The sequence below is a fragment of the Tamandua tetradactyla genome, chromosome 14 (assembly GCF_023851605.1).
Source record: "Tamandua tetradactyla isolate mTamTet1 chromosome 14, mTamTet1.pri, whole genome shotgun sequence".
NCBI lineage: Eukaryota > Metazoa > Chordata > Mammalia > Pilosa > Myrmecophagidae > Tamandua > Tamandua tetradactyla.
The window spans coordinates 55,561,612-55,583,895 of record NC_135340.1 but is presented as its reverse complement, the minus strand read 5'-3'; the positions used below and the strand labels follow the sequence as shown (position 1 = coordinate 55,583,895).

Below are 22,284 nucleotides of genomic sequence, written 5' to 3'. Positions count from 1 at the left end.
TTCAAGCTACCGACTTGCCATCACTAAGGGTGATGTTGGGAAGAGATGCGCAGTTGGCTCTAGTGAGCTGTACAATTGGGAGGAGCGAAAAGAGCACAAGGTGGAATCCTTTAGAGATTCCTGAGGCAGGACCATGCTTTGAGTCTCAAGAAACTACAAGAATCCCGTGGCACGAGGATCCATGTGATTCAAGAGGAGAGTAAAAAATGAAACCAAGGGCAATGGGAGCCACCTCATGGGGGGCTTCGTAGGTAGTTGTAAGGTCTTTGGGTCATTCTGACCCTTCCCCCCTTCCTCCTTGTCCGAGTGCAGGATCTAGGGTAGCAGTTTCTCAACTTTAGTGTATGAAAGAATCACCTGGGGTGATGGTTAAAATGCAGATTCCTGGGCCCTAGCCCAAGGGAGTCTGATTGGGAAGAGCTTGGGAATCTGACTTTTTAATGGGCTCTTTTAGAAATGGAACACTGAGGGAGAGGGCTGAGATTCCACATGAGCCCTGGGGCCCAACCACCCCCTGGAGATTCCGAGTCACCCTGGGAGGTGCAGGCAGACAGTTCCTGCTGTCTGTTCAGCTCAACCATTAACTGTCAAAACCTCCTCATTTCCTCCCCTGTAGCTGAACCACTGACCTCAGCCAGGGTTACCTGTAGCCCACATACAGGGAGTCCTCCCTCTCCAGTGCTCCAGCCCAGTTCACCAGGTTGGGGCTTCACCTAAGTGGACTTGGAGCTAAAGACCCAGCCACTCAGAAAGCATTTGCCTTCCTGTCCTTGTGCCCCTGCTTGCATCTCCCTTGGGGGCCTCCTGGCTGGGGCAGGATGGGTTCTAGGACCCTCCATCCAGCGACTGGCCCCCAGGCTTTTGGGGGCTCTGAGTCCTCTCCGGCCCAACCAACTGTGCCCACAGGTGCCAATACCCCTGATCGGGCCAGAGAACATCGTGGACGGAGACCAGACACTCATCCTGGGACTCATCTGGGTTATCATTCTGCGTTTCCAGATTTCCCACATTGCCTTGGACAGGGTACGTCTAGCCCCCAGTCCCCAATTACCCACCCCAGCCAACCCAGCTGGAGACTGCTCTGGGCACAGAGCAGTTCCACCCAACTATTATACCCAAAGCAGATTCTTGGTATCCACAAAATAAATACTCTTCAGCCACTGGTGAAGAATGCAGGATGTCAGCGATCCTGCAATTTGCTGAAGGGAGCCCTAGAATTATGGGCTTCGGGCCAGGCGTGGGAGGGGTCACTCACTAAGGAGGGGTCGAGGTGGCTGCCTAGCAGCTGCCTGTCACCTCCAATGATGTGTTGTCCCCTGCTTGGCATTGAAACCTTGCAACTTTTATTCCTCCTTAATGTGCTGTTAGGGAAATTAATTGCTGTAGAGAGAATCCAAGTCCTTGGAGGCTCACAAAATCCCCAGACTGGACCCTACAGGCCAAAGAGACAGAACTTCCTCCGTGGCCTCCTCCTCCCTGCTGTCTACCTTTCGCTTCCCCCATAAATGCATAGAAAAGAGATATAAAGACTTTATTATTATCAATTTTATAGTTTTGAGGTTTCCAAAACAATACGTAAGACTTGACAGCAGTGGGTTAGGAAAGCTGACAGGGAAAGAGAAGAAACCCTAATGAAAAGAAGCACACATTTACTCAAGTCGGGGAGGCCCTGTCACAGTGAGTTCCGCGACCGCAAGAGCTTTGTCTGCATTCTTGGAGCCTGGCATGCAGAAGGTGTCCTAAACGCTTACTGAATGAACGGATGGCGGAGTTTCTAACTGACCTAAAGCCCGCTCAGACAGTTAAGCTCTCCACCAGCACCCCACCCCACCCCACCTTCTGAGCCAGGTGCAGGCGGCCCTGCGGCCCGTCCCACAGCCCGACCCCGCTCTCCCTGCTGGCTCTCCTTGTGCACAGCCATCCCAGGCAGGCTCCCCATCACACCCAGTCCCCCCACGTGCTCAGGCCTGGAATCTCCCCCCAGCAGTGGCAGAGCACGGCTCCCAAGCCCAGAGGCCCATCTCCCTCTCCCTGTGCTCAGCCCACACAGCCTTCCTACCCAAGCACCGGTGCCAAGAGTGGGGAGGGAAATGCATCTGCTCTGGTTTGACATTTGGAGTTGAAAAATAGGAACTGGAGCGGGCAGGGGCGGGGAATCAGAGAGGAGGAGAAAGTGAGAGGAAAGTGGAGAAGGGAAAAGGAGAGGTGGGCTCTGGGGGGTGAGGGGAAGAGGGGATGGGAACCACTGAAAGAAGAAAGGGAGCAGGAGTGGAAGGCTGATGGAAAGAAGTAGGAGACGGGAGGACGGAGGAGGAGAGAGAAGGGAGTGGAAGGAGGTGAGGACAAGGCAGATGGGAACCATGAGTGGCAGAATAAGGGAAATCATCAACAAGCGAAACACTGAGGAGAGGAAGCCGGAACCAGATATGGAGGATTCCCTTCCCTGGGCCTGAAGCAGCCACGTGAGGCAGAGAGCACAGTGAGCGGGCACTGGCCACTCTTTTTTTTTTTTTTTTTTAATTTTTTTCATTAATTAAAAAAATTTTTTTTAAATATAACAACAAAGAAACACAAACATTCTTAACATATGATCATTCCATTCGACATATATAATCAGTAATTCACAATATCATCACATAGTTGCATATTCCTCATCACGATCATTTCTTAGAACATTTGCAATTCAGAAAAAGAAATAAAAAGACAACAGAAAAAAATTCATACATACCATACCCTTTACCCCTCCCTTCTCTTTTTAAATTTATTTATTTTTTATTTATGATACATAACCACACACAAACACAAACATTCTTATCGTATGATCACTCCATTCTCGTTATATAATCAGTAATTCACAGTATCATCACATAGTTGTATATTCATCATCATGATCATTTCTTAGGACATCTGCATCAATTCAGAAGACGCAATAAAAAGAAGACAGAAAAAAGTTCATACATACCATACCCCGTACCCCTCCCCTTCACTGATCACCAGCATTTCAATCTACTAAATTTAGTTTAACATTTGTTCCCCCTATTATTTATTTATTTTTAATCCAAATGTTTTACTTGTCCATTGATAAGGCAGACAAAAGGAGCATCAGACACAAGGCTCTCACAACCACACAGTCACACTGCAACAGCCATATCATCATACAGTTATCTTCAAGAAACATGGCCCGGCCACTCTTTATCTGACATTTCTGGGCCCCCTTATCTGCTGGGGGACCCCAGGCAGCCTCCAAGTCTCTTACTGAACCTCCTGTTCCCTGTGGAGTATAAATCATGACGGTGCCGACTTCATGGGGTTGCAAGGGGTTGAAAGTCATCACGTAGCGGGCACCGCGCAGGATTCCAGAAATCCTGCTGTGATGGTGATGATGGCAGCAAGCTTGTCAACTCGGGAGGCCCCCGGAAGCACTCCACAAATGGGAGCTGTTGTGACCGCTGTCACCGTTACAACTGCAAAGTCAGCTGCTCCGGGGTGATAGTTTTCAGATGTCCTGCTTCTTGGGAAGGGCAGGCTTTCTCTTTCACCTCCAATCCCTGTCCCATTGTGGATGGAACCTGGCGGAATCAGATGCTCTGAAGAGAAGAGAATCAGCACTGGGGCTCCAGGTGGGGCGGGGGCAGGAGGCCACCCTGCCTGCCGCCCCACAGCCTGCAGGCCCCCACGCCTCCTGCCCTGCCCCCACTTACTCACCCCACTCCCCGGTCCTGCCAGGAGGAGTTTGGGGCCAGTGCCACCCTGCTGTCTGCCAAGGAAGCTCTGCTGATGTGGTGCCAGCGGAAGACAGCTGGCTATGCCAGCGTGTGCGTCACTGACTTCTCCCGCAGCTGGAGCGACGGGCTGGGCTTCAGTGCCCTCATCCATGCGCACAGGTGTGTGGAGCCGGCGGCACCCAGCACCCCCCCGGCCCTGGCCTGGCCCAAGGCAGGCCTCAGCCTGTTTTCCACAAGGCTCCACCGTCTGAGTCAGCTCCTCCAGGGATCAGGGTCCCTTAGGGGTCTGTGTTCTCAGCCTGACCCTTCTCCCTGGGCCAGGAAAGAAGGCAAGGCCAGAGTGGAGGAGGGCAAGAGGTGGAGAGGGCTGGCTCCCGGGTCCCTGATTACTGCTCACCACCACCCCCAACCCCACCCCCAGGAATGCCATGGGATTGGCCAAGTTTACCCTCGACGCCTGCCTCTCTCCTTTCTGTGCCCCTAGACCCTACTCATACCCCCTCCCTGCCAAGTGTCTGGCCCTTTTGGAGGCTCTCTCCCCAACCCACCTGAGCCAAATCAACCCTCCCTCTAGCTGAGCCCTGCTCCTTCAGCCACGTCTTGGGTAACTGTCCAGGGAAGGCTGATAAGGCTCATTCACAGTAAGCGTAAATGGCCGATAGGAAAAGTCAGCTTAGACCAAAGCGGTTCTCCTGGTGAAGAGCCCTCCGTGCTCGCTCGCTGCCCAGGCCAGACCTGATTGACTACAGCTCCCTGCGCCCCGAGCGCCCGCTGCACAACCTCGCCTTGGCTTTCCACGTGGCCGAGCAGGAGCTGGGCATCGCTCAGCTGCTGGACCCCGAGGACGTGGCGGCCCCGCAGCCCGACGAGCGCTCCATCATGACCTACGTCTCACTCTACTACCACCTCTTCTCCCGCCTCCGCCAGGGGCAGACCGTCCAGAAGAGACTCACAAAGGTCGGTGAGACGGGGAGGGATGGAGGGCCTGGGACATCAAGGCGAGGTGGCGGGAGCACAGGCGCAGGAGGCACACAGACCTGGCATGGCAGCCTGCGTCTGCCCTCCAGCCTGTCCTCAGCCCCGGGTGACAGAAGCCCGTTGTGGGCGCCCAAAGAAGCATAAGTAAGGTGCCCAGCTCGGTGGCCGGAAGCCAGGCGTGCGGTGCCCCTCCCCGTCTCCCCGGGGACTGCTGAGCTCCTATGGGATGAAAAGGCTGTAGAAGACTTGGGACTGGGAGAACCGGGAGTCTGCCGGGACGGGCCAGTAGAGGCTCTGCTGGGTGGGGGGTACGCCAAGTCCACGTCCTGGGGGCCTTTCTTACTCTCTGGACAGGACGGCAGAGCCTGAGGCCCAGGAGGGCTGTTCTCAGGGTTGATGTCTCAGATGAGCTTGGGGGTGGGGGGTGGGGGGTGGGGGGTGATGCAGGTCAAGGGCTCTGAGCTTGTTGAGGGGCGTGGGGGCCTCAGGGGAAGGGAGAGAAGGCCCAGAACAAGAGTGGCAGTCTGAGGGGCCTCAACCCCCAGAGATGAGGCCAAATGGGGTAAAAGAAGATGGAAGAAGGCAGGAAGTCTCTTCCCCAGAAATAGCAAGAGGTGTCTGAGCGTGCACTGCAGTTAGACCTTCTTCTCTGGAGGCCAGGGGTTAACCCCCATGTTGGTGCACCCTCGGCTGAGTGGAAGAGCTACAGTCCATCTTGCACAAATGTGGCTGGCACTCAGCATCCAAAAGGGCAGTGCCTCCATCCCAGGGCCTGCTCGAGGTGTCACCCTCACCCCTTCCCATGCCCTCTGCTAGATCCTGCTTCAGGTGCAGGAGACAGAGGAGCTGCAGACCCAGTACAAGCAGCTGGTGGCCGACCTGCTACGCTGGATTGCAGAGTGGCGGGTGCAGCTGGAGGCCCGCGACTTCCCAGACTCACTACCTGCCATGCGCCCGCTACTGGCAGCCTTTGCCTCCTTCCGCACCCAGGAGAAGCCACCGCGGCTGCAGCAGCGAGGGGCCACGGAGGCCCTACTCTTCCGACTACAGACAGCCCTCCGAGCTCAGAACCGCAGGCCCTTCCTGCCTCCCGAGGGCTTGAGCCCTGCAGAGCTGTCCCAGCACTGGTTGGGGCTGGAGCGGGCAGAGGCTGCACAGAGCCAGGCCCTGCAGCAGCGGCTGCTGCAGCTGGAACGGCTGGAAACCCTGGCCAGGCGCTTCCAGCGCAAGGCGGCACTCCGGGAGAGCTTCCTGACCGACACCGAGCATGTGCTGGGCCAGGCTGGAGCCCTGCCGGCCAGCCTGGCCACGGTACAGGCAGCTTCCCAGAGGCTGGGCATGCTGGAGGCTGGCATCCTGCCCCAGGAGGGGCGCTTCCAGGCCCTGGCCGAGATCGCAGCCATCCTCCGGCAGGAGCAGTACCACGGCTGGGCAGATGTGGCTCGCAGGTGAGTCCTGGGCTCGTGAGTCGACCTCACAACAAGCCAAGGCTTTCCTGCCACATCCGTATCCTTACACCTGCTCATTCCCGGCCTCAGAGGAAAGGGGTGATTTATGGGTTCAGGGGCTCCCTTTAAAAAGATCCGTCTGTCTCCCAGTGATGCCTGAAATTCCACTATCTGAAATGCATCCCTTTGTTAAAGCATTGTCTTTTGGAGGTAGCCTCTCATTAACTCGTTCATTGCACATTGAGTATACACTCTGTCCCAAGCACTGTTTTAGGTGCTGAGGATTTAGCCATGAAAGGGTAAACAAACAAACAAACAAAAAACCCTTTCCTCGTGGAGCTTACATACTACTAAGGAAAACAGACAAGGAAAATATAGTGTGTGAGATAGCAATTAAAGATTAAAGGAGTCTGCCGTGCCGGAGACCCAGGTTTGATTCCTTGGAGACTTCCTATACCAAAAAAAAGAGAAAAAATTAAAGCAGGATAGGGAGATATGAGGTGTCCTGGCGAGGAGGGGCAGGTAAAATGCTTGATCGGGTGGCTAAAGGAGAGTTTCACTGGAAAGCTGATTTTTGAGTAAAGACCACAAAGAAGTGAGGGGGTGGCCAGGTAGACATGGGGGAAGGACTAGTCTAGGCACAGGGAAGGGCAATTACAGCATCCCAACATGGGTGCATGCCTGGCACATTTGGAAAAATAGCCAGAGGCCGGCGTCGGCCGAGGGAAACAGTAGTGTGGAGGTGATGGGGAGAGTGTCTGGAGCAGTGGGTGAAAAAGCGAGGAACTGAAGCTTTCGTCTGGGCACCCGGAAGGATGGAGTTGTGAACTAAGGTGGAGACTACAAAGGACAGGGAGGCTCTGAAGACCCAAGAGCCTCCGTCTGGCTTCTCTGCCTGTGTCCAATGACAGGACACACTGCCCCAAATGCCCTTAGCCAGGGAGCTCAGGTTCCTCCAGGGCAGCCAAGCTCCCCCACTGGCTGCCATCACTCCGATAGCTTTCCTGCCCCAGCCTGCTGGAAACCACCCTTGTTCCCACGTCCTCCAGGCAAATGGAGATCAACCAGCGCTGGGAGCGGCTCCTGCAGTGTCTCCGAGGGCAGAGGAAGCAGACGGCTGGCCGGCAGGCTGCGCTGAGTCTGCTGCAGGAGGTCGAGGCTGCCTCCGACCAGCTCCAGGAGCTCCAGGTGGGCCCACGACCAGCAGGTCCTGGGAGGAACATGGCAGGGTGTGGGAACTGCCCGAGGACTGGCACTCAAGGGCACCCAGCACCCTTGGTGACTGCAGTGACCACTCATCTCTGCCAGGTGCTGGCCAGCTCCACGGCCTGTGGACAGCAGTTGGCAGAGATAGTGGAGCTGCTGCAGAGGCATGACCTGTTGGAGGCACAGGTCTCCGCCCAGGGGGCCCATGTGAGCCATCTTGCCCATCAGACGGCAGAGCTGGATTCCCTGGAGGGCACCAGTGTGGAGGGGCTGCAAGCCAAGACCCAGGGGCTGACCCAGCTCCACCAGAGCCTCGTGTCTCTTATCAGGGCCCGGTAAGATCCCGCCCCAACTTCTCTACCATGTCCAGAACTTTTCTGTCACCCAAATAATCTCCTGCCCCAGGTTTAAAATACTGCAGTGCTGGCATCTTCTCCACACTTACCCTCAACCCCCCAGATGATCATTCTTGAGTCATCCAGAGAAAAGGAAAATCCTGTCTAAGACGAAGTGTCTGTCCACTGGCCAGGAACCCTCTCCCCACACCCCAAGCTCCCCAAGCTCCCCAAGCCCCACGGTGGCCCCTCCTGCTCCTCAGGCGGGCGCTCCTGGAGCAGGCCTTGCAGCGTGCAGAGTTCCTGAGTAACTGTGAAGAGGAGGAATCCTGCTTGAGGGAGCACAGGCAGCTGGTGGAGAATGCGGCCCTCGCCCGGGACCGCAGCCAGCTCTCAGCCTCCCTGCAGAAACACAAGGTGCCTGCTACCCTCTGGACCTGCCCGCCCCACCTGGGACCCCCGCCGCCTACCCACTGCCTTTCCCTCCCTCAACTCCCCGCCTATCCTCCGCTAGGCCCTGGAAGCCGAGATCCGCCGCCACCACGCCGTCTGCTCGCATCTCGTGCGGAGGGGGCGCGAGCTCGGCGCCCGAGGGCCGCGGATGCAGCCGGATCCCGGGGAGCGGGCCGAGGCCCTGCAGGGCGCGTGGCGGCTGCTCCGGGCCCGGATGGCGGGGCTGGGCGCGCGGCTTCAAGCCGCGCTGACGATCAAACAGGTACCGGGGCACGTGCGCGGGGCCGGCCAGGCAGAATCCGGAGTGCGGGGTCGGGCCCGCGCTCAGCTTGGCACCCCTTCCCGCCTGGCACCTCTTCCCGCAGTACTTTGTCGACGCGGCGGATGCGGCCTCGTGGCTGCGCGAGCAGCGGCCCCTGCTGGAGAGCGCTTCCTGCGGGCAGGACCAGGCTGCCGCCGAGGTCCTGCTGCGACGCCACCTGAGGCTGGAGCGCACCGTGCGCGCCTTCGCGGCCGAGGTGCGGTGGCTGGAGGAACAGGCGCGGGCGGCCGCGGCCCGGGCGTCGCTCACGGTGCATGCGGGGATCCGGCACGCGGGGGACACAGGGAGGGGCCGCGCAGGGACCCCGAAGGGACCCTGACACACGGGCCTCCCGTGAGACCAAATGTTTCCAGTTAGGTCCTCGCGCTGCACCCCGCCTGTTTGTTCCCAGCAGGCCACATGAGGGTGAAAATGCGAAGGTGTTTGTGGCCCCTGACAGTGAGGCCGTGGCTTTACTCGGGGCTTGGGTGTGTCCCTCAGCAGCTTCTCACCTGCTGCCCCAGCGCACAATTAGTAGGACAGGTCTGCCCACTCGTACTGAGGTCATCACAAGGACAGCTTGGCTTGACTCATTTGGCCCAACACAGTTTCGAAATATCAATCAGGTTCCTCCAGAAATGTCCCCTGTCCCAGAACGACCCATTCACCCCTAAGCCCCGTTTCTGCTCCATTGTTCTGAAAGGTTTGGCTCCCTCTTCTGACTTGGCTGTTGAGGGTCTGGGGGTGGGGTGGGGTGGTCTATCACCCTACCAGGCTGCTTTCTGAAACCCCTCCTCCAGTTTTTAAAAACGCACGTGGGGTCCTGACTATGCAGCCCGGCTCCTTGTGGTCCCCCTTTTGACAAGTCATTTAACTCAGGGGTGTAAAAGACGGCCCTCAGACCCTCACCACCTTGGGCTCCTCTTCCCTTCCCCAAGGGGAAGAATCCCTGTTCGCCACACCAGCTTCTGTCTGCTGGGGAACCTCTCCTCCGCATTCCTGGCCCCTCCTTTCTGCCCAGCCGCGTCCCATCCACCCTCCAGTGTGGCCTGGAGGAGGTGGCCTGGCACAGTGGTCAGTAGCTGACCGGAGCCTGGAGCACAGGGTCCTTGTCCAGCTCTGTGGCACCTCACATTCCCTCCCTACCAGGAAGGTCTATAGTCTAACAGCCTAAATCCATCTCTCCCTTGTCTTTTGTACATATTCCCTGGACTCCATAATTAATGGCTTTTGAAAATGGATCCACAGTATGTTAGCAATTGTCTGGTGTCCTCCTTACTTCACGTGAGTCATGGCTCAGAGAAGCCCAATTCCTGCCCAGGGACATGTGGTTATGCCCGCTGGGCAGACTCCCCGCTCCTCATCCAGGATTGTTTCTACCCCATCCTACACGGAGAGTCTATGATGCTTCATTCCTAGCTCTTATGTTACATAAACACATAATCCTTTTATGATAGGACTGTGATACTGTCTCCTTCACGTTCCATGGGTGTTCCTGTTTGAATTGATGATTTAAATGAGTGAATGGGAGGTGTCTCACCCTTCTTTCGCTTCCTGTTCTGTCCAGCTGGTGCTGCCCGTGCTGGAGCGGTTAAGCCTGGCCCCTGCCGTTCTCAGGCCCTTGCTTTGCCCGATGATGTTGGGTTGGGGGCGGGACAGGGACCTCCTCACCTGGGGGTAGGGGCCACTTTGGCAACTGAGCAAAACCTTCCATTTTCCTGCAGGGGGAGCTCCCAGAAAGCTGGAACAGGGTTGATGGGGACATAACTGGGAGACCCCAGCACGGAACCCAAACCCTGGCAGCCCCGGGCCACCAGCCCCCAGGCTCCCACGTGCAGGTGCTCTTCAGCTACAGAGGTATGCGAGCCGGGCGGGCTCCTGAGAGGCCCTGTCACCCCGCTCTGTAGGGAGGACACAGGGGCTGCAGCTCCAGGATGTCCTTGGGAACTTGTCAACACTCCACATGGGAGCCTTAACAAGCTGTCCTGAGCAAAAGGACTGGATTTAATCTGTGTGGCTCTCTAGGGCATCCAAGAAATGAAGGAAACAAGGGGAGGTTCAGTTTGGGTTCAGAACACAGAGGTGCTTGGTGCTGGGCAAAGGTAGACGGGCCCGCTAGGGAGGACAGAGGACACGCTGGGATGAGCTGAGATGCTTTGAGTCTTCTTTGTCCCATGTCATACTTCTTTTTGGTTTTTTTTCCCCTTTCTAGTCTCTTTCTGTGCCGTTTCCTCTTCTTCAGTCCCCTCTCCCCAACCCTGGGCAGCCTGGGTTGACGTTGATGTCTGATCCTTGCCCAGGGCACAGGGAGAGGGGGCGCAGGTACTTGCCCACCCGCAGTGGGGAGCCCCAGCCTGTGCTCTCCCCAGCCCATCTGTCCCCGTGCCCACCGTCCTTCCCTGTAATTCTCCTCTGGCAAGGCCCGTCGAAGCCCTGCCTCGTCCTTGGAAGCTTTCCCAACTGTCCCAGACTTTTCTGGCCTTTTTTTTCCCCTAGACACCTGTAGAATTTATTTTGTACAATGCACGTTCTGCTTATCTATGCACAGTCTTGGCTAGTGTGCCAGTTTCTCCAGTTTGTGAGCCTTATGGTCCTGAGATGGGAGGGCCAGGCACAGGGGAGCACTAAGTGACAAGGTACCGACCAAAAGCAGAGGGTTCTCCGTCCGACGCGCTCAATTAACCAGTTCCTGAGACACCGGGGTTTCAAAGAGAGAAGGAGTTTATTGCTAAGCACAAAGCAGGAGATCAAATAGCCTGTTGGCCCCAAATCTGTCTCCCAGTGTAGTATCACTGATAGCTTTCTACTATCAAAAGAAGAGCACAATGGCTCGAGATGATGAAGACAGAGATGCTCTAATTATTGAGCGTGCACAGACTGATTACATGCCAGCTCTGTCTAGTAAGATACTTTAGGAATTGGGGAGAATCAGTTCTGGCCTGACTCAGGCTCCTTCATTAGTAAGCATTAGGGGCTAGCTTTGTGATCATAAGATTCTAAAGTTGTAAAAGAGAATGAGGGGGTATAGGTGAGGCCAGTCGTGAGGTTTTTGCAATCACGAGATAAAGGCTATATATTTATAGAGTCATTACTGAACAGGGCGGCAGTTCAGCAACCTCAGGCATTTCCCTTTGGCCATTTAAAAATATATGAGAAAGTAAGAAAAGAATCTACATAATGATTCAGTCCTTCTAATTATTTGTTCTCAACTCTTGGTTACGCTTCCACCCCCACTGGTGAGCTGCTGGGTGGGGAAGGAAGTGGGACCTGAGCTGCCCCTGGACCCTGTGCTCCCACAGGGTTGCCCTGCACCAGCCTCTCAGGGAAGGCCCTGGAACCGGTGTACCAGACGGGCCTCGGCACCCAGGAGCTGAAGGACCCAGGGGGCTTGCCGGCCGAGGTGCCCCAGGTACGACTGGCCCCACCCTGCCAAGGCTCCTACTGTCCGGGCTGCTGGGAGCCCCTGGACACGCTGCCCTCTGTCAGCACAGGTGGTTTCCACCCTGAGCCCCCCCGGGGAAGGACCGAAGGACCAGGGCTCCCAGGCCTGCTGGAAAGCTTCCCACAGCTCTGGCCCCTGGGGCACCCAGGAAAGTGCCCTGCCGCTCGAGGCTGACCCCGACTTGGACCCCGACACCATACTGCGGACACAGGAGAGGTTGAGGCAGGACTCCGAGAGCCTGCTGGCCCTGGCAGAGGTGAGGCCGCTTGCTGGAGAAGCGTTCATTGAGCACCTACTCTTTGCTAGACCCCATGCCAGGAGCCCGGGGGACAGCGCAGTGGCTGGCCACACTCCCTGCCCTCAGGGAGCGTCCGCCATGGCAGAGATGTCACTTGAGTCCCCTAGGGGGATGCAGGTGAGATGGGAGCGCATGAGAGGGGACCCCAAGTAGACAGGTGGCAGTGCCTCTGAGGAAAGAACTCTTAAGCTGGACTTGAATATGGAGAAGCAGAGAGCAGACAAGGGGGGGGGGGGGCAGGGGCCTCCTGCCCTGGACTCAGCAGCCGGGTGGGTGGAACAGCCCCTCGCCCTGCTCCGAGGGCCCCACAGAAGGGCCGCGCCGGCCCTTACCCTGCCTCCGGGCCCCTCTCCTCAGCTCCGCAGGGCCCAGTTGGAGGAAGCAGTGGCCCTTTTCACCTTCTCCACCGCCTGTGCGGAGCTGCAGTCCTGGCTGGAGGACCAGGCCGTGCTTTTCCAAATGCTGCAGCCCCAGGCCGGCAGCTTGGTGGCCGCACAACTCAAATATGAGGTACAGCCCCTCCGAGCCGGGGGCTGGGGGCTGGGGGGCGGGTAGCTTGGACACTTGACCTGCCCCCCTCCGTATGCCTGTCCTTCTCCACCTCTCCTGGCGCCTGCCTCTCTGCCATCCGCTCCTGTGCCTCGGTTCCCCCTGAGGCCCGCGGTCCTGCCTGGGAGAGGGCACCGAGGGCAGTGTCCTTGAATTCTGAGGCCCACCCAGCCCCGCCCCTCCAGAAGGAGGCAGCTTGAACATCTCTAGCAGAGAGCTTGTCGGAGGTCACGTATAGTCTTGAGGGGGGTGTGGGAAAAGAAAATGCCCCCTCGGAGACCCGGTCCTCTTTTCCCCAGAACTTCCTTGCTGCCCTGGCTGTGGGAAAGGGCCGCTGGGCGGAGGTCAGCAGCTCCGCCGAACAACTGAGGCAGAGATGTCCTGGGGATGCCACAAAAATCCAGCAACTACAGGAAGAACTGAGCCGGAGGTGAGAACGAGGAGAGAGGGAAGGGCGATGGGGCAGGGTGGGTGCGGCACTGGGTGGCCTGAGGGCGGCTTACCTATCCCCCCAGCCTGAGATGCCAGGTGCAGGGACTGGGCTTGTCAGAGACAAGGAGGAGAGGGCCTGGGCATGGCTGGCTTCTGGCCAAGTTTGGAAGAGAAGGCCTTCCTGTAAGGGACACTTGCCCTGTGTCCTTTCGCCCAGGTGGAAGCAGCTGGAGGCCCTGAAGAAGGACAAGGAAAACCAACTGGCACGTATCGCACATGTGAGCAGTTTTCTGCAGGAGTGTGGATCCGCTCAGGCCCAGCTGCGGGACCTGATTCCGAGGCTGGAGGGCCTGGAGCCGGGGAGCTCAGAAGGCAGTCGCCGCATCCTGCAGCTGGCCCAGCAGACGCTCCCAGGGCTGGAGCAGACGGTCCACCACCTCCAAAGCGTGGCCACAGAGTACGGGCCAAGCTGGGTGCGGTGACGGTGCACCGGGAGGCGGTGCGGACTGAGGGGCCCTGAGCCCGGGCACAGAATGAGGAAGGGACAGAGAGTGGGATGGGCAGGATGTGCTGTCGGAAGGACTGGAGCAAAGAAGAGGGGAAAATGCTCAGCCTGAGAAAATGCCCAGGTGTAAAGGAACAGCCACGTGCTCTTGCTGCCTCCAGGTCAAGGGTGAGGTGGAAGTTCAGAGTCACCACCACTTTCCCCTGGACAAACAAGGGGCCACCGGGGGCCGGGGTAGAGGATATATGCCTGCGGCCTGGAGCCCAGGGCAGGGCGCTGAGCTTGCAGTGGGCCCTGTCTTTCAGGGTCCGGGAGTCATGCCCCACAGAGAGCCAGCCCTTGCAAGAGGAGGTAGAGATACTGCAAGGGCTGCTGAAGCGAGTGCAGGGGCAGGCAGCCCAGCAGGCCCGGGCCCAGGCCGAGGCTCGGGCCCGGCAGAGCTTTCTGCAGGAGAGCCGGCAGCTGCTGCTGTGGGCAGGGGTCGTCCAGGCTCAGCTGCACAGTGAGGAGGAGATGGTGGATGTGGCCTCAGCCCAGCAGCTGCTGGCGAAACACCAAGACCTGCTGGAGGAGATCCACTTGCGGCAGGAGAGGTCAGGACAGGACAGGAGGGCGGATGGGTGCACGTCGGTCTGGCCGAGGCCTGCGGGGATCCTGCCCAGAGAGGGAGGGGCAGGAAGCAGCGTGCCACTAGGGAGATGGCCCAGGCTGGTGTATGGCATGACGCTTGAGGCAGGTTTACAAGGAAAACTGGGTCAGCGTATCTGCACACGTCAGGGAGGGAACCAGGGCACAGTCTGAGCTGCCTGCAAGGTTTTATCCATTCCAGGCCCAGCCATGCCTGACCCAGGGCAGCCAGAGAGATTGCTTTTTCAGGGCAGCCCAGCCTCCCAGGCTCTTCTAGATAACCCAGACCCTCCTGGCCTCTGGAGTCAAATGGTCCATCATCACCCATCGGATTAAGATACACAACTCAGGGGCAGCGCCCCTCCTCCTGGCAGGCCACACGTATCAGTGGTCAAGTGGGCACTGAGATCCAGCCCCTCCTTTGCTTGCCAGACTCCACTTCCCGGTTCAGGGCTGCATCAGTTCAACACTTAGGAGGGAATGGAGCCTTGTTCTAATTCACACAAAGGTGTGACCTGTTCCCAAGCTAGGTGCCTGCAACCTGCACTCAGCAGAAAGGGGTGCCTTTTTCCTATCACTAAAACCCCCTGTGAGCTAGCAAGGGCCCTGCAGCCAGGCATGTGGTTTGAGCCGTTTTTCATCTGTTGAGTTGTGCTGCCCAGCCTTGTCCGCTTGTCTGGCGCTGGCCATCAGCAGTCCACATTTACAGGCCGGCCATCTGGAGCAAGGGGTATGACAAGGCAGGGAGCAGGGCGACTACTGGGCACCTCCTAAGTCCTAAGCACCAGGCTGGGCCTGTGACATTCAGTGTCTCAGTGAACTGGGGCACTGCTGTCCCATATAACAACCCAGCCTCACACCATTCCTGCCGGCGACCCTCTCAATCAGAGCCCTGAGATCGCTGAATGAGGACGCAGGAGGGGAGAGGGGTGGCAAGAGTTGCTGGATGGGGTCTGACCCTCTGCCTCTTGTCCTGGGCAGGCTGCAGCAGCTGGAGGCTCAGGGCCAGCACCTGACAGCCTCAGATCCCCCGGACTCCCAGGAGGTGGCCTGTCTTCTGAGGGTCCTGGGCCAGCAAGGCCGAGAGCTGAAGGTGGCCTGGGAGCAGCGACAGCAGCGGCTGCAGGAGGCCCTGGAGCTGCAGCGGTTTGGCTGCGAAGTGGATGCTTTCACCACGGCCTGTGCCAGCCACGAGGCCTTCCTGCATTGGGACAGTCTTGGGGTATGGAGCTGGGAATGTGGAGACGGGCACTGCTTCTCCACCACTGGAGGGACCCCAGCTGCTTGGGCCTGGGAGCCAGGCTGGGCAGGAGGCCCCAGGGCTGGAGGTGAGCAAGATGGCACAGGCCCCGGTCCTGCCGGGGCGTGACCCAAGGTCTGTGCTCCCCCAGGAGGACGTAGGGGAGGCGCAGAGCCTGCTGAAGCGGCATCGGGAGTGTGAGCGGCGCCTGGACATCCTGGGTCCCCAGGTAGAGGCTCTGCAGGTGCAGGGCGAGGGGCTGGCTCAGAGCCGACACCCTGCAGCGTACCAGTGAGTCTGAACCGCATCCCACAGCCTTGGCCTCCCTTTCCTTCTCAGTCTGCACAGACTGTTGCCCTGAGGTCGGTGGGAGTCTCGCTGCCCCGGGAGGACAGTTGAGGGGAGGAGGGGCAAAGGGGTACAGCCTCGGCTGGGGTGGGCCCGACATTTGGGGTGGGCCTTGGGACAGGAGAGGGCCCTCCCCCAGCCACTCCCCCAACCACACCTACCCCCAGGGTCAGGGAGCAGCTGCGGCGTGTCCAGGCACAGTGGACCAGGGTCCGGGGGAGAAGCGAGCAGAGGAGGAGGCAGCTGCTGGCTTCCCTCCAGCTCCAGGTGAGGGGCCCGGCCCAGAGGGCCAGAGCGATGCCTCAGCGTCCATGGCGGCTCTGACCACAGGGAGCTCGTATGGACCGCTTCACCGTTTACAAAGCGCTTTTTGTATGTTAGACCTTTGCTCCTTACACCACGTCTAGAGGCAGGTATCATGGCCCCCGTTTTTGCAGATGAGGGCAACTGAGGCCCGCGGCCAGCAGCAGTCTCAGAGATAAGGTGGGACAAGTCCAGGCTCTTGAGTACCCGCCGCGCACTCTCCCTCCTGCAGATACCCCCTTCCCCAGGCGGCGGGTGCGCTTCCAGCCTCTCGCTGGGTCACGGCAGCAGCTGCAGACCTGCGCTCACCCAGTTATTTGTTCAGCAGCTAGAGGCGCTCAGAGCTGGGCCTCCGGAGCGTGAGCCTGTTTGCACAGACCTGGCCCTGCCTGCACAGGAGCAATGGAGGCATAGCCAGGCGCTCCTCACCTCTCTACACAGGGGGCTGTGGGCCCCCACCTTCTACAAGGCCACCTTCTCCCTTCCCCATCTCCTCAGTTTCCCCTTCCCCATTAGGGGAGCCCGAGCCTCAGGCCTGACCTCTCTGGGACCCCAGGATTGACCCTGGGCCCTCTTTTGCCCTTGGGGATCTCGGAAACGCTTCTCCCTAGCGGTCCTTAAACCGGCCCTCACCCCCTGGCTGGTGAGACCCCTCTCCTCTCTCCTGGTTCTCGGGCAGGAGTGGAGGCGGGACATGGAGGAGTTGATGCTGTGGATGGAGGAGAAGGGGCTGTTGGTGGCAGGTGGCCCCCGCCGAGGGCCCAGCAGCACCCTGCGGAATCTTAGGTGGCAGGAAGCAGCAGAGCGCGAGCTGCTGGCCACCCGGGGACACGTGGAGCACCTGCAGCAGGTGGGGGACGCTGGATGATTTCCAGCTGCTCTGCGTGTTTTCGTGGGAGAAACAACCTCAGTTACTATGACGTTAGGACCCCGCAGCTGCCTCCTTCCCTCACCGGGCCCCGCTTTGCCTTGGCACATGAACCAGCCCGGAAAGCTGCTGTCATCCCTTTCCCCTCACCTCTCCCGAGCGAGTTCCAGAGCCTTCCGCCTCCACCAAATCAAAGCCTTCCCAGCCGTCAGCCTGACTGCCCGCTCACCCTGCCTTCCTTATTGGGAGTCAGAGGAGAGCCTGCAGCCTCTGCCCGCAGAACTGGGGCCACACAAGCGGCTCGAGCCCAGGCACCCTGTGGCATGTGGCTTGTGGCCAGCCACCCCCTGTCTCTGCCCCCTGGGTCCAGCCTGCTGTGGCCGCTTGTGCTCCCAGCATCCCGCCAAACTCCCTGGGCTTTTGTCTCCACTCCAGGTTGGGAGAGAGCTGCTAAGCGCTGGGTCCCCTGCCCAGGGGGACGTGCAGGCCACGCTACAGAGCCTGAGTGACAAGTGGGAAGAATTGAACCACCGGGTGGCAGAGCATGGGGACAAGCTGCGGCAGGCTAGACAGCAGGAGCGACTCCTGGAGCTGCTGCAGGTGAGCCGGACAAGGGACACGGGGCATAGGAGGGAGACTGAGGCTGAGCAGGCAGGAAGGGGAAGGTGAGGCAGCGCTTGAAGGTCCAGCCTGCAGCAGGTTGAACCTGACCTTCAGGAAGTTACCGGATTTTCTCTGTGTCTAGTACATAGGCAGCACAAGTTGAGTTCCCCTGGGATTGAAGAAGCACAAGCAGACAGCGGTGGGGGGACGGGGTGTTCAGAGACTCCGGGAGAAGGTTTGGGCCCTGCTGGTTGGGGCTTGACCCCGGTGAGGCAGAGGTCCCCTGAGGTCCCTGGTGAATCGGGCGTGCTCACAGTGCTGCAATCTCGGATACTGTGGCCTCCAGCCAGGGGCAGGCAGAGCCCTAGAAGGGACCCCTGCTGTCCTGTGTATGGGAAGAACAGCACAGCCTCCTGCATCCCTCCCAGGGTGCCAAGGAGAAGATGGAGCATCTAGAGGGGAGCCTGCAAGGTACCGAAATGGGGCAGGACCTGCGCTCAAGCCGGGAGCTGCAGGCACAGCTCTGCCAACTGGAGGGCAAGAGACAGGCACTGGCCCGTGAGGTGGCCGCCCTCGGCAACCAGGCCCGCCAGGGGGCCAATTCCCAGACCGTCCTGGAAGAGATCCAGAAATGCCTCCAAAGGTGCCCCCTGTGGCCTGTCTGCCCCTCTCTGCCCTGCCGTGTGTCACTTCCCTACTGAACCTGAGGGCAGTTTTCCCCGGGGTGGGGGTGGGGGCAGGAAGGTGGCTTCTGCGGGAACTGAGGTTGTTTAAACCACCTTCCTTCGCACATGGAGCCGTTCCTGGGGTGGGTACCCTATGCCGGGCGCCCCTCCCTCCGAAGTCAGGAGAGTCCCCCGGGAGAGGAGGTTGAGCTTGGGACCTCCGGCAGCTGTCTCCTCCCTGGCAGATGTCTCCTCCCCGGCAGATGAGGCACTTCCTCCCGTTCTCCTCCCTTCTCCCCCTGGGTCCCCAAGGAGCAGGCCAAGGGCTTCGTCCTCACCCTCCTCTCAGGCTCCCCCCTTCTCTTCCCCATCTTCCCAGGTGTGAGTCTCTGCAGGGGCTTCTGGCCGCCCGGCGCCAGCAGCTGCAGGCCTCTGACCAGTGGTTGCAGTTTGATCAGTTGAGCAAAATGGAGCTCACGTGGGTGGCTGAGCATATGCCCAATGCCAGCTCCCCCTACCATGCCAAGGGTTCGGACGGTGCCCAGAGGCTCCGCCACAAGCACAAGGTAACGACTCGCCCTTTCTCCCAGGGTCCCAGGCTTTGGAGACTCTCTGCCTCTAAGCACCCCCAGCCCCGGTGGGTGGTTTAGTGGTAGAATGCGCGCCTGCCATGCAGAAGACCTGAGTTTGATTCCTGACCCATGCACCCCTCCGCCAAAAAAAAAAAGAGTCACCACCCCCAGCTTTTCAAAATCCCCTGGGGATTTGCTATGGCTCTGCCCTCGGCACCCGTGGCTGAGAATATCCAGAGGCTGAAGCCCCTCGCCCTGGACTATGGCAGGAGCTCCAGGCTGAGGTGAAAGTCCACCAGGGACAGGTGCAGCGGGTGCTGGGTTCCGGCCAGAACTTGGTAGCCTCTGGGCACCCCCAGGCCCAGCACATCATGGAGCAGTGCCAGGAGCTGGAGGACCGCTGGGCTGAGCTGGAGCAGGCGTGCGAGGCCGGGGCCCAGTGCCTGGAGCAGGCTCTGGCTTTGCAGCAGGTAGGATGCCGAGAGCACAGGCCAGGGGAAGTGGCAAAAGTCAGGGCAGGCTCTGTGGGCACAGGGCCTGGGGGCCTCTCAGAGAAGTGGGTGACAGCAGCAGATGGGGAGATGGGTCAGTGGTAAGAACAATAGGCCGGGAGCTAGCTGGTCCCTGTACGGGCACAGAATTCCCTTTGAGCTGGCTGCTGGTGAGCAGGGACATGAGGCCCCCAGCGTATGACAGGAGGTCCCAACCGAGATCATTCAGGTAAGTCAAGACCATTCTTGGCAGTATTTTATAGATGTGTCAGAGCTGGAGGGCTGGGTGGAGGAGAAGTGGCCTCTGGTGAGCAGCCGGGACCACGGCAGAGATGAGGCAGCCACCCACAGGCTCATTCAGAAGCACCAGGTACCATACCCTGAGCACCCCCACCCTGCCCAGACAGATGATGAGGGACGATGAGAAAAGCTCTGTCACCCACATCATCCTCTTTGGAGGCACAGAGCCCTGCTCTGTCTTCCAGCCCTATCCCCACCCCTCCACCCAAATCCTGCAGCCTCCCCCTCCTTGCCCTCAGTGACCCCCTTCTTCAAAGGCAGCCTGGACACTGTGATCTAAGGCTATTCTCTCCCTGCTTCAGTCTCTACTATTCTCACCCATCCCTGTGGTCTTGGGATTTCTCTATCTTCTCTTCTTGCTTCCTCTCCTCCTACTCCTACGCTGTTCTACCCACTTGGGGTTACCTTCTGTAGCCTTCTCCATGTCTTCCACAGATTTCTTCCTGTCCAGGCTTTGCATATCATCCTGTAAGTTAAGCAGATGTCTTTCCTGAACCTACCTCCTCCCACAAGCATCCCCTGATTAATGGAAGGGAGGGCTGGAACTCACCCTCCTCGTTCGTGAATTTAACCCTCAGACCCACACAAAGCCTGGACCACACAACAGTCCTGACTCCTGTTTTCACTGAGGTGTCCTCTTATCTGGGCTTTTTTTGTGTGCATGGACCTGGTGGTCAGTGCTTCAGCACATCCCACATCTAAGGCCTCAGGGCATTATTCCTAAAGTGCACAGGCATGGCTGCTGCTTTCCCCCCAGTTTAATTTACCGAGCAAGTAATTGTCTCCCCAAGTTTGTTGGAGTCCAGAATAATGCCTCCTGTGCCTCCCTTCTTTGGCCCAGATTACCCAACATTTACCTTTCCCTGTTAAATATGAGTCCTCTGAGGACACAGACCAGAGCTTCTGTTTTGTTGAGCAGTAAGTGCTCATCAGTATTGGGTAGATGGATGATGGGTGGGTGAGTGGGTGGGTGGATGGATGGATGGATGGACGGATGGATGGATGGGTGGGTGGATGGGTGGATGAATGGATAGAGGGATGGATGGATGGATGGGTAGATGGATGGATGGGTGGGTAGGTGGATGGATGGGTGGTTGGATGGATGGATGGGTGGATGGGCGGATGGGTGGATGGGTGGATGGATGGGTGGATGGGTGGGTGGGTGTGTGGATGGATGTCCGTCACCCATTCTGAGCCTGGCATGGATCCTGGTGTGTTCACAGGCCCTGCAGCAGGAACTGGCTCGTTATTGGAGCTTCATGGAAGAGCTTGGCCAGAGGGCCCAAACCCTCACTGGCCTCGAGGCCCTTGAGCAGCCAGGTGTGGTGCAGGAGAGGCTGCAGGCACAGCTGCGGGCACTACAGGAATTGGCAGCCACACGGTGAGGGGCACTGCCACCCTTCTCATCAATGGGTACAGCAGGACTGGGCAGCATTAACTATTCCCTATACCGTGCACCTGAGTTGGAAAGTAGCCATGACCCCAGACCCATAGAGATGCATCAGAAACGAAAAGAGTCCTTGCTGCATGTTGCACACTTGTTTCCATAAACTCTACAATGAGGGCCCACCATACAAGACTCAGACTCCCCCCAGGACCCAGTCACCTGTCCCTTTCCCACACCCACACCCCTCCCCAGGTCCCCATACTGACCTTCCTATGTCTACACCTCCCTGGATCCAGAGCTGCCACCTTGAGCAGCAACCATGAGTAACCTCATCCTTCAGGTCACTCCCTCTGGCTGAGCTGTCTGTCCCCAGGGGCATGGGCAACTAACTTCTGGGGACTCATGGTCTGTCGTCACAGGGACCGGGAACTGGAGGGGACCCTGAAACTGCACGAGTTCATGAGGGAGGCCAACGACCTGCAGAGCTGGCTGGCTAGTCAAAAACAGGTGGCCAGAGGAGGAGAGAGCCTTGGAGTGGACTATGAACACGTCTTGGTGAGAAGGGGACTGCAGCAAAGAGGAGGCACCAAGGCAGAATGGTGTGGGGTGGGAACCCTGGAGGGTAGCAGGGGCTGGCCCTGGCTGGACAAAGGAGAAAGGGACAGTTGGGAGTCACAAGCCCTGGCAGGGGACAAGCCTTGGGCTTCCTTCTATTTCCCACTTGCAAGTGAGGTGAGCCAGTGCTGCGGCCATCCAACCCCGCGGTGCCCAGTCAGTCTCTGCAGCTCCCTGCTTCCAAGCCTACTTAGTACCTGGCCAGCTGGAGGCCACCCCGTCACTCACTCCTCTCTCCTCCTCAGCATCTCGGGACCAAATTTATGAAGTTCCGGCACCAAGTGGAGATGGGCGGCCAGCGAGTGGCCACCTGCCAGCAGCTGGCAGAGAGGCTGCTGGGACGTGGGCACAGCTCTGCCCCCAAGGTCCATCAGAGGCAGCAGGATCTACAGTGAGTGCCCAGTGGGCCAGGCCAGGGGCCTGAGTTTGGCGGGGGCAGGCTGTAGGTGGCAAAGGGAGGCGAGGCTGGGTTTACAGTTCAGAGAACCCTGCTCAGGAGGGGATTTCTCTTTGGGGCACTTTTCCAAGCCACTGGCTTCCAGGATTTGCAAGAGGAGCTCTGAGGAGAGACTGCCTGGACTGGGGGGTCAGGG

At 58.7% G+C, this 22,284-nt stretch overlaps 1 protein-coding gene across 1 annotated transcript in view; it reads left to right on the top strand.

The window, feature by feature from the left end:
• SPTBN5 (spectrin beta, non-erythrocytic 5) overlaps nt 1-22,284 on the top strand; it is a 48,618-nt gene that overhangs the window by 2,222 nt on the left and 24,112 nt on the right. Inside the window, exons 4-28 of the mRNA XM_077127548.1 lie at nt 907-1,023; nt 3,727-3,884; nt 4,454-4,682; nt 5,520-6,151; nt 7,201-7,692; nt 7,956-8,109; nt 8,207-8,407; nt 8,511-8,717; nt 11,938-12,144; nt 12,544-12,696; nt 13,035-13,165; nt 13,385-13,624; nt 13,978-14,265; nt 15,281-15,521; nt 15,691-15,830; nt 16,055-16,154; nt 16,870-17,040; nt 17,494-17,658; nt 18,090-18,304; nt 18,706-18,892; nt 19,168-19,368; nt 19,643-19,759; nt 20,913-21,070; nt 21,496-21,631; nt 21,937-22,082. Of these exons, the coding sequence (XP_076983663.1) occupies nt 907-1,023; nt 3,727-3,884; nt 4,454-4,682; nt 5,520-6,151; nt 7,201-7,692; nt 7,956-8,109; nt 8,207-8,407; nt 8,511-8,717; nt 11,938-12,144; nt 12,544-12,696; nt 13,035-13,165; nt 13,385-13,624; nt 13,978-14,265; nt 15,281-15,521; nt 15,691-15,830; nt 16,055-16,154; nt 16,870-17,040; nt 17,494-17,658; nt 18,090-18,304; nt 18,706-18,892; nt 19,168-19,368; nt 19,643-19,759; nt 20,913-21,070; nt 21,496-21,631; nt 21,937-22,082 (5,186 nt within the window). The remainder of the gene's footprint in view (nt 1-906; nt 1,024-3,726; nt 3,885-4,453; nt 4,683-5,519; nt 6,152-7,200; nt 7,693-7,955; nt 8,110-8,206; nt 8,408-8,510; nt 8,718-11,937; nt 12,145-12,543; nt 12,697-13,034; nt 13,166-13,384; nt 13,625-13,977; nt 14,266-15,280; nt 15,522-15,690; nt 15,831-16,054; nt 16,155-16,869; nt 17,041-17,493; nt 17,659-18,089; nt 18,305-18,705; nt 18,893-19,167; nt 19,369-19,642; nt 19,760-20,912; nt 21,071-21,495; nt 21,632-21,936; nt 22,083-22,284) is intronic.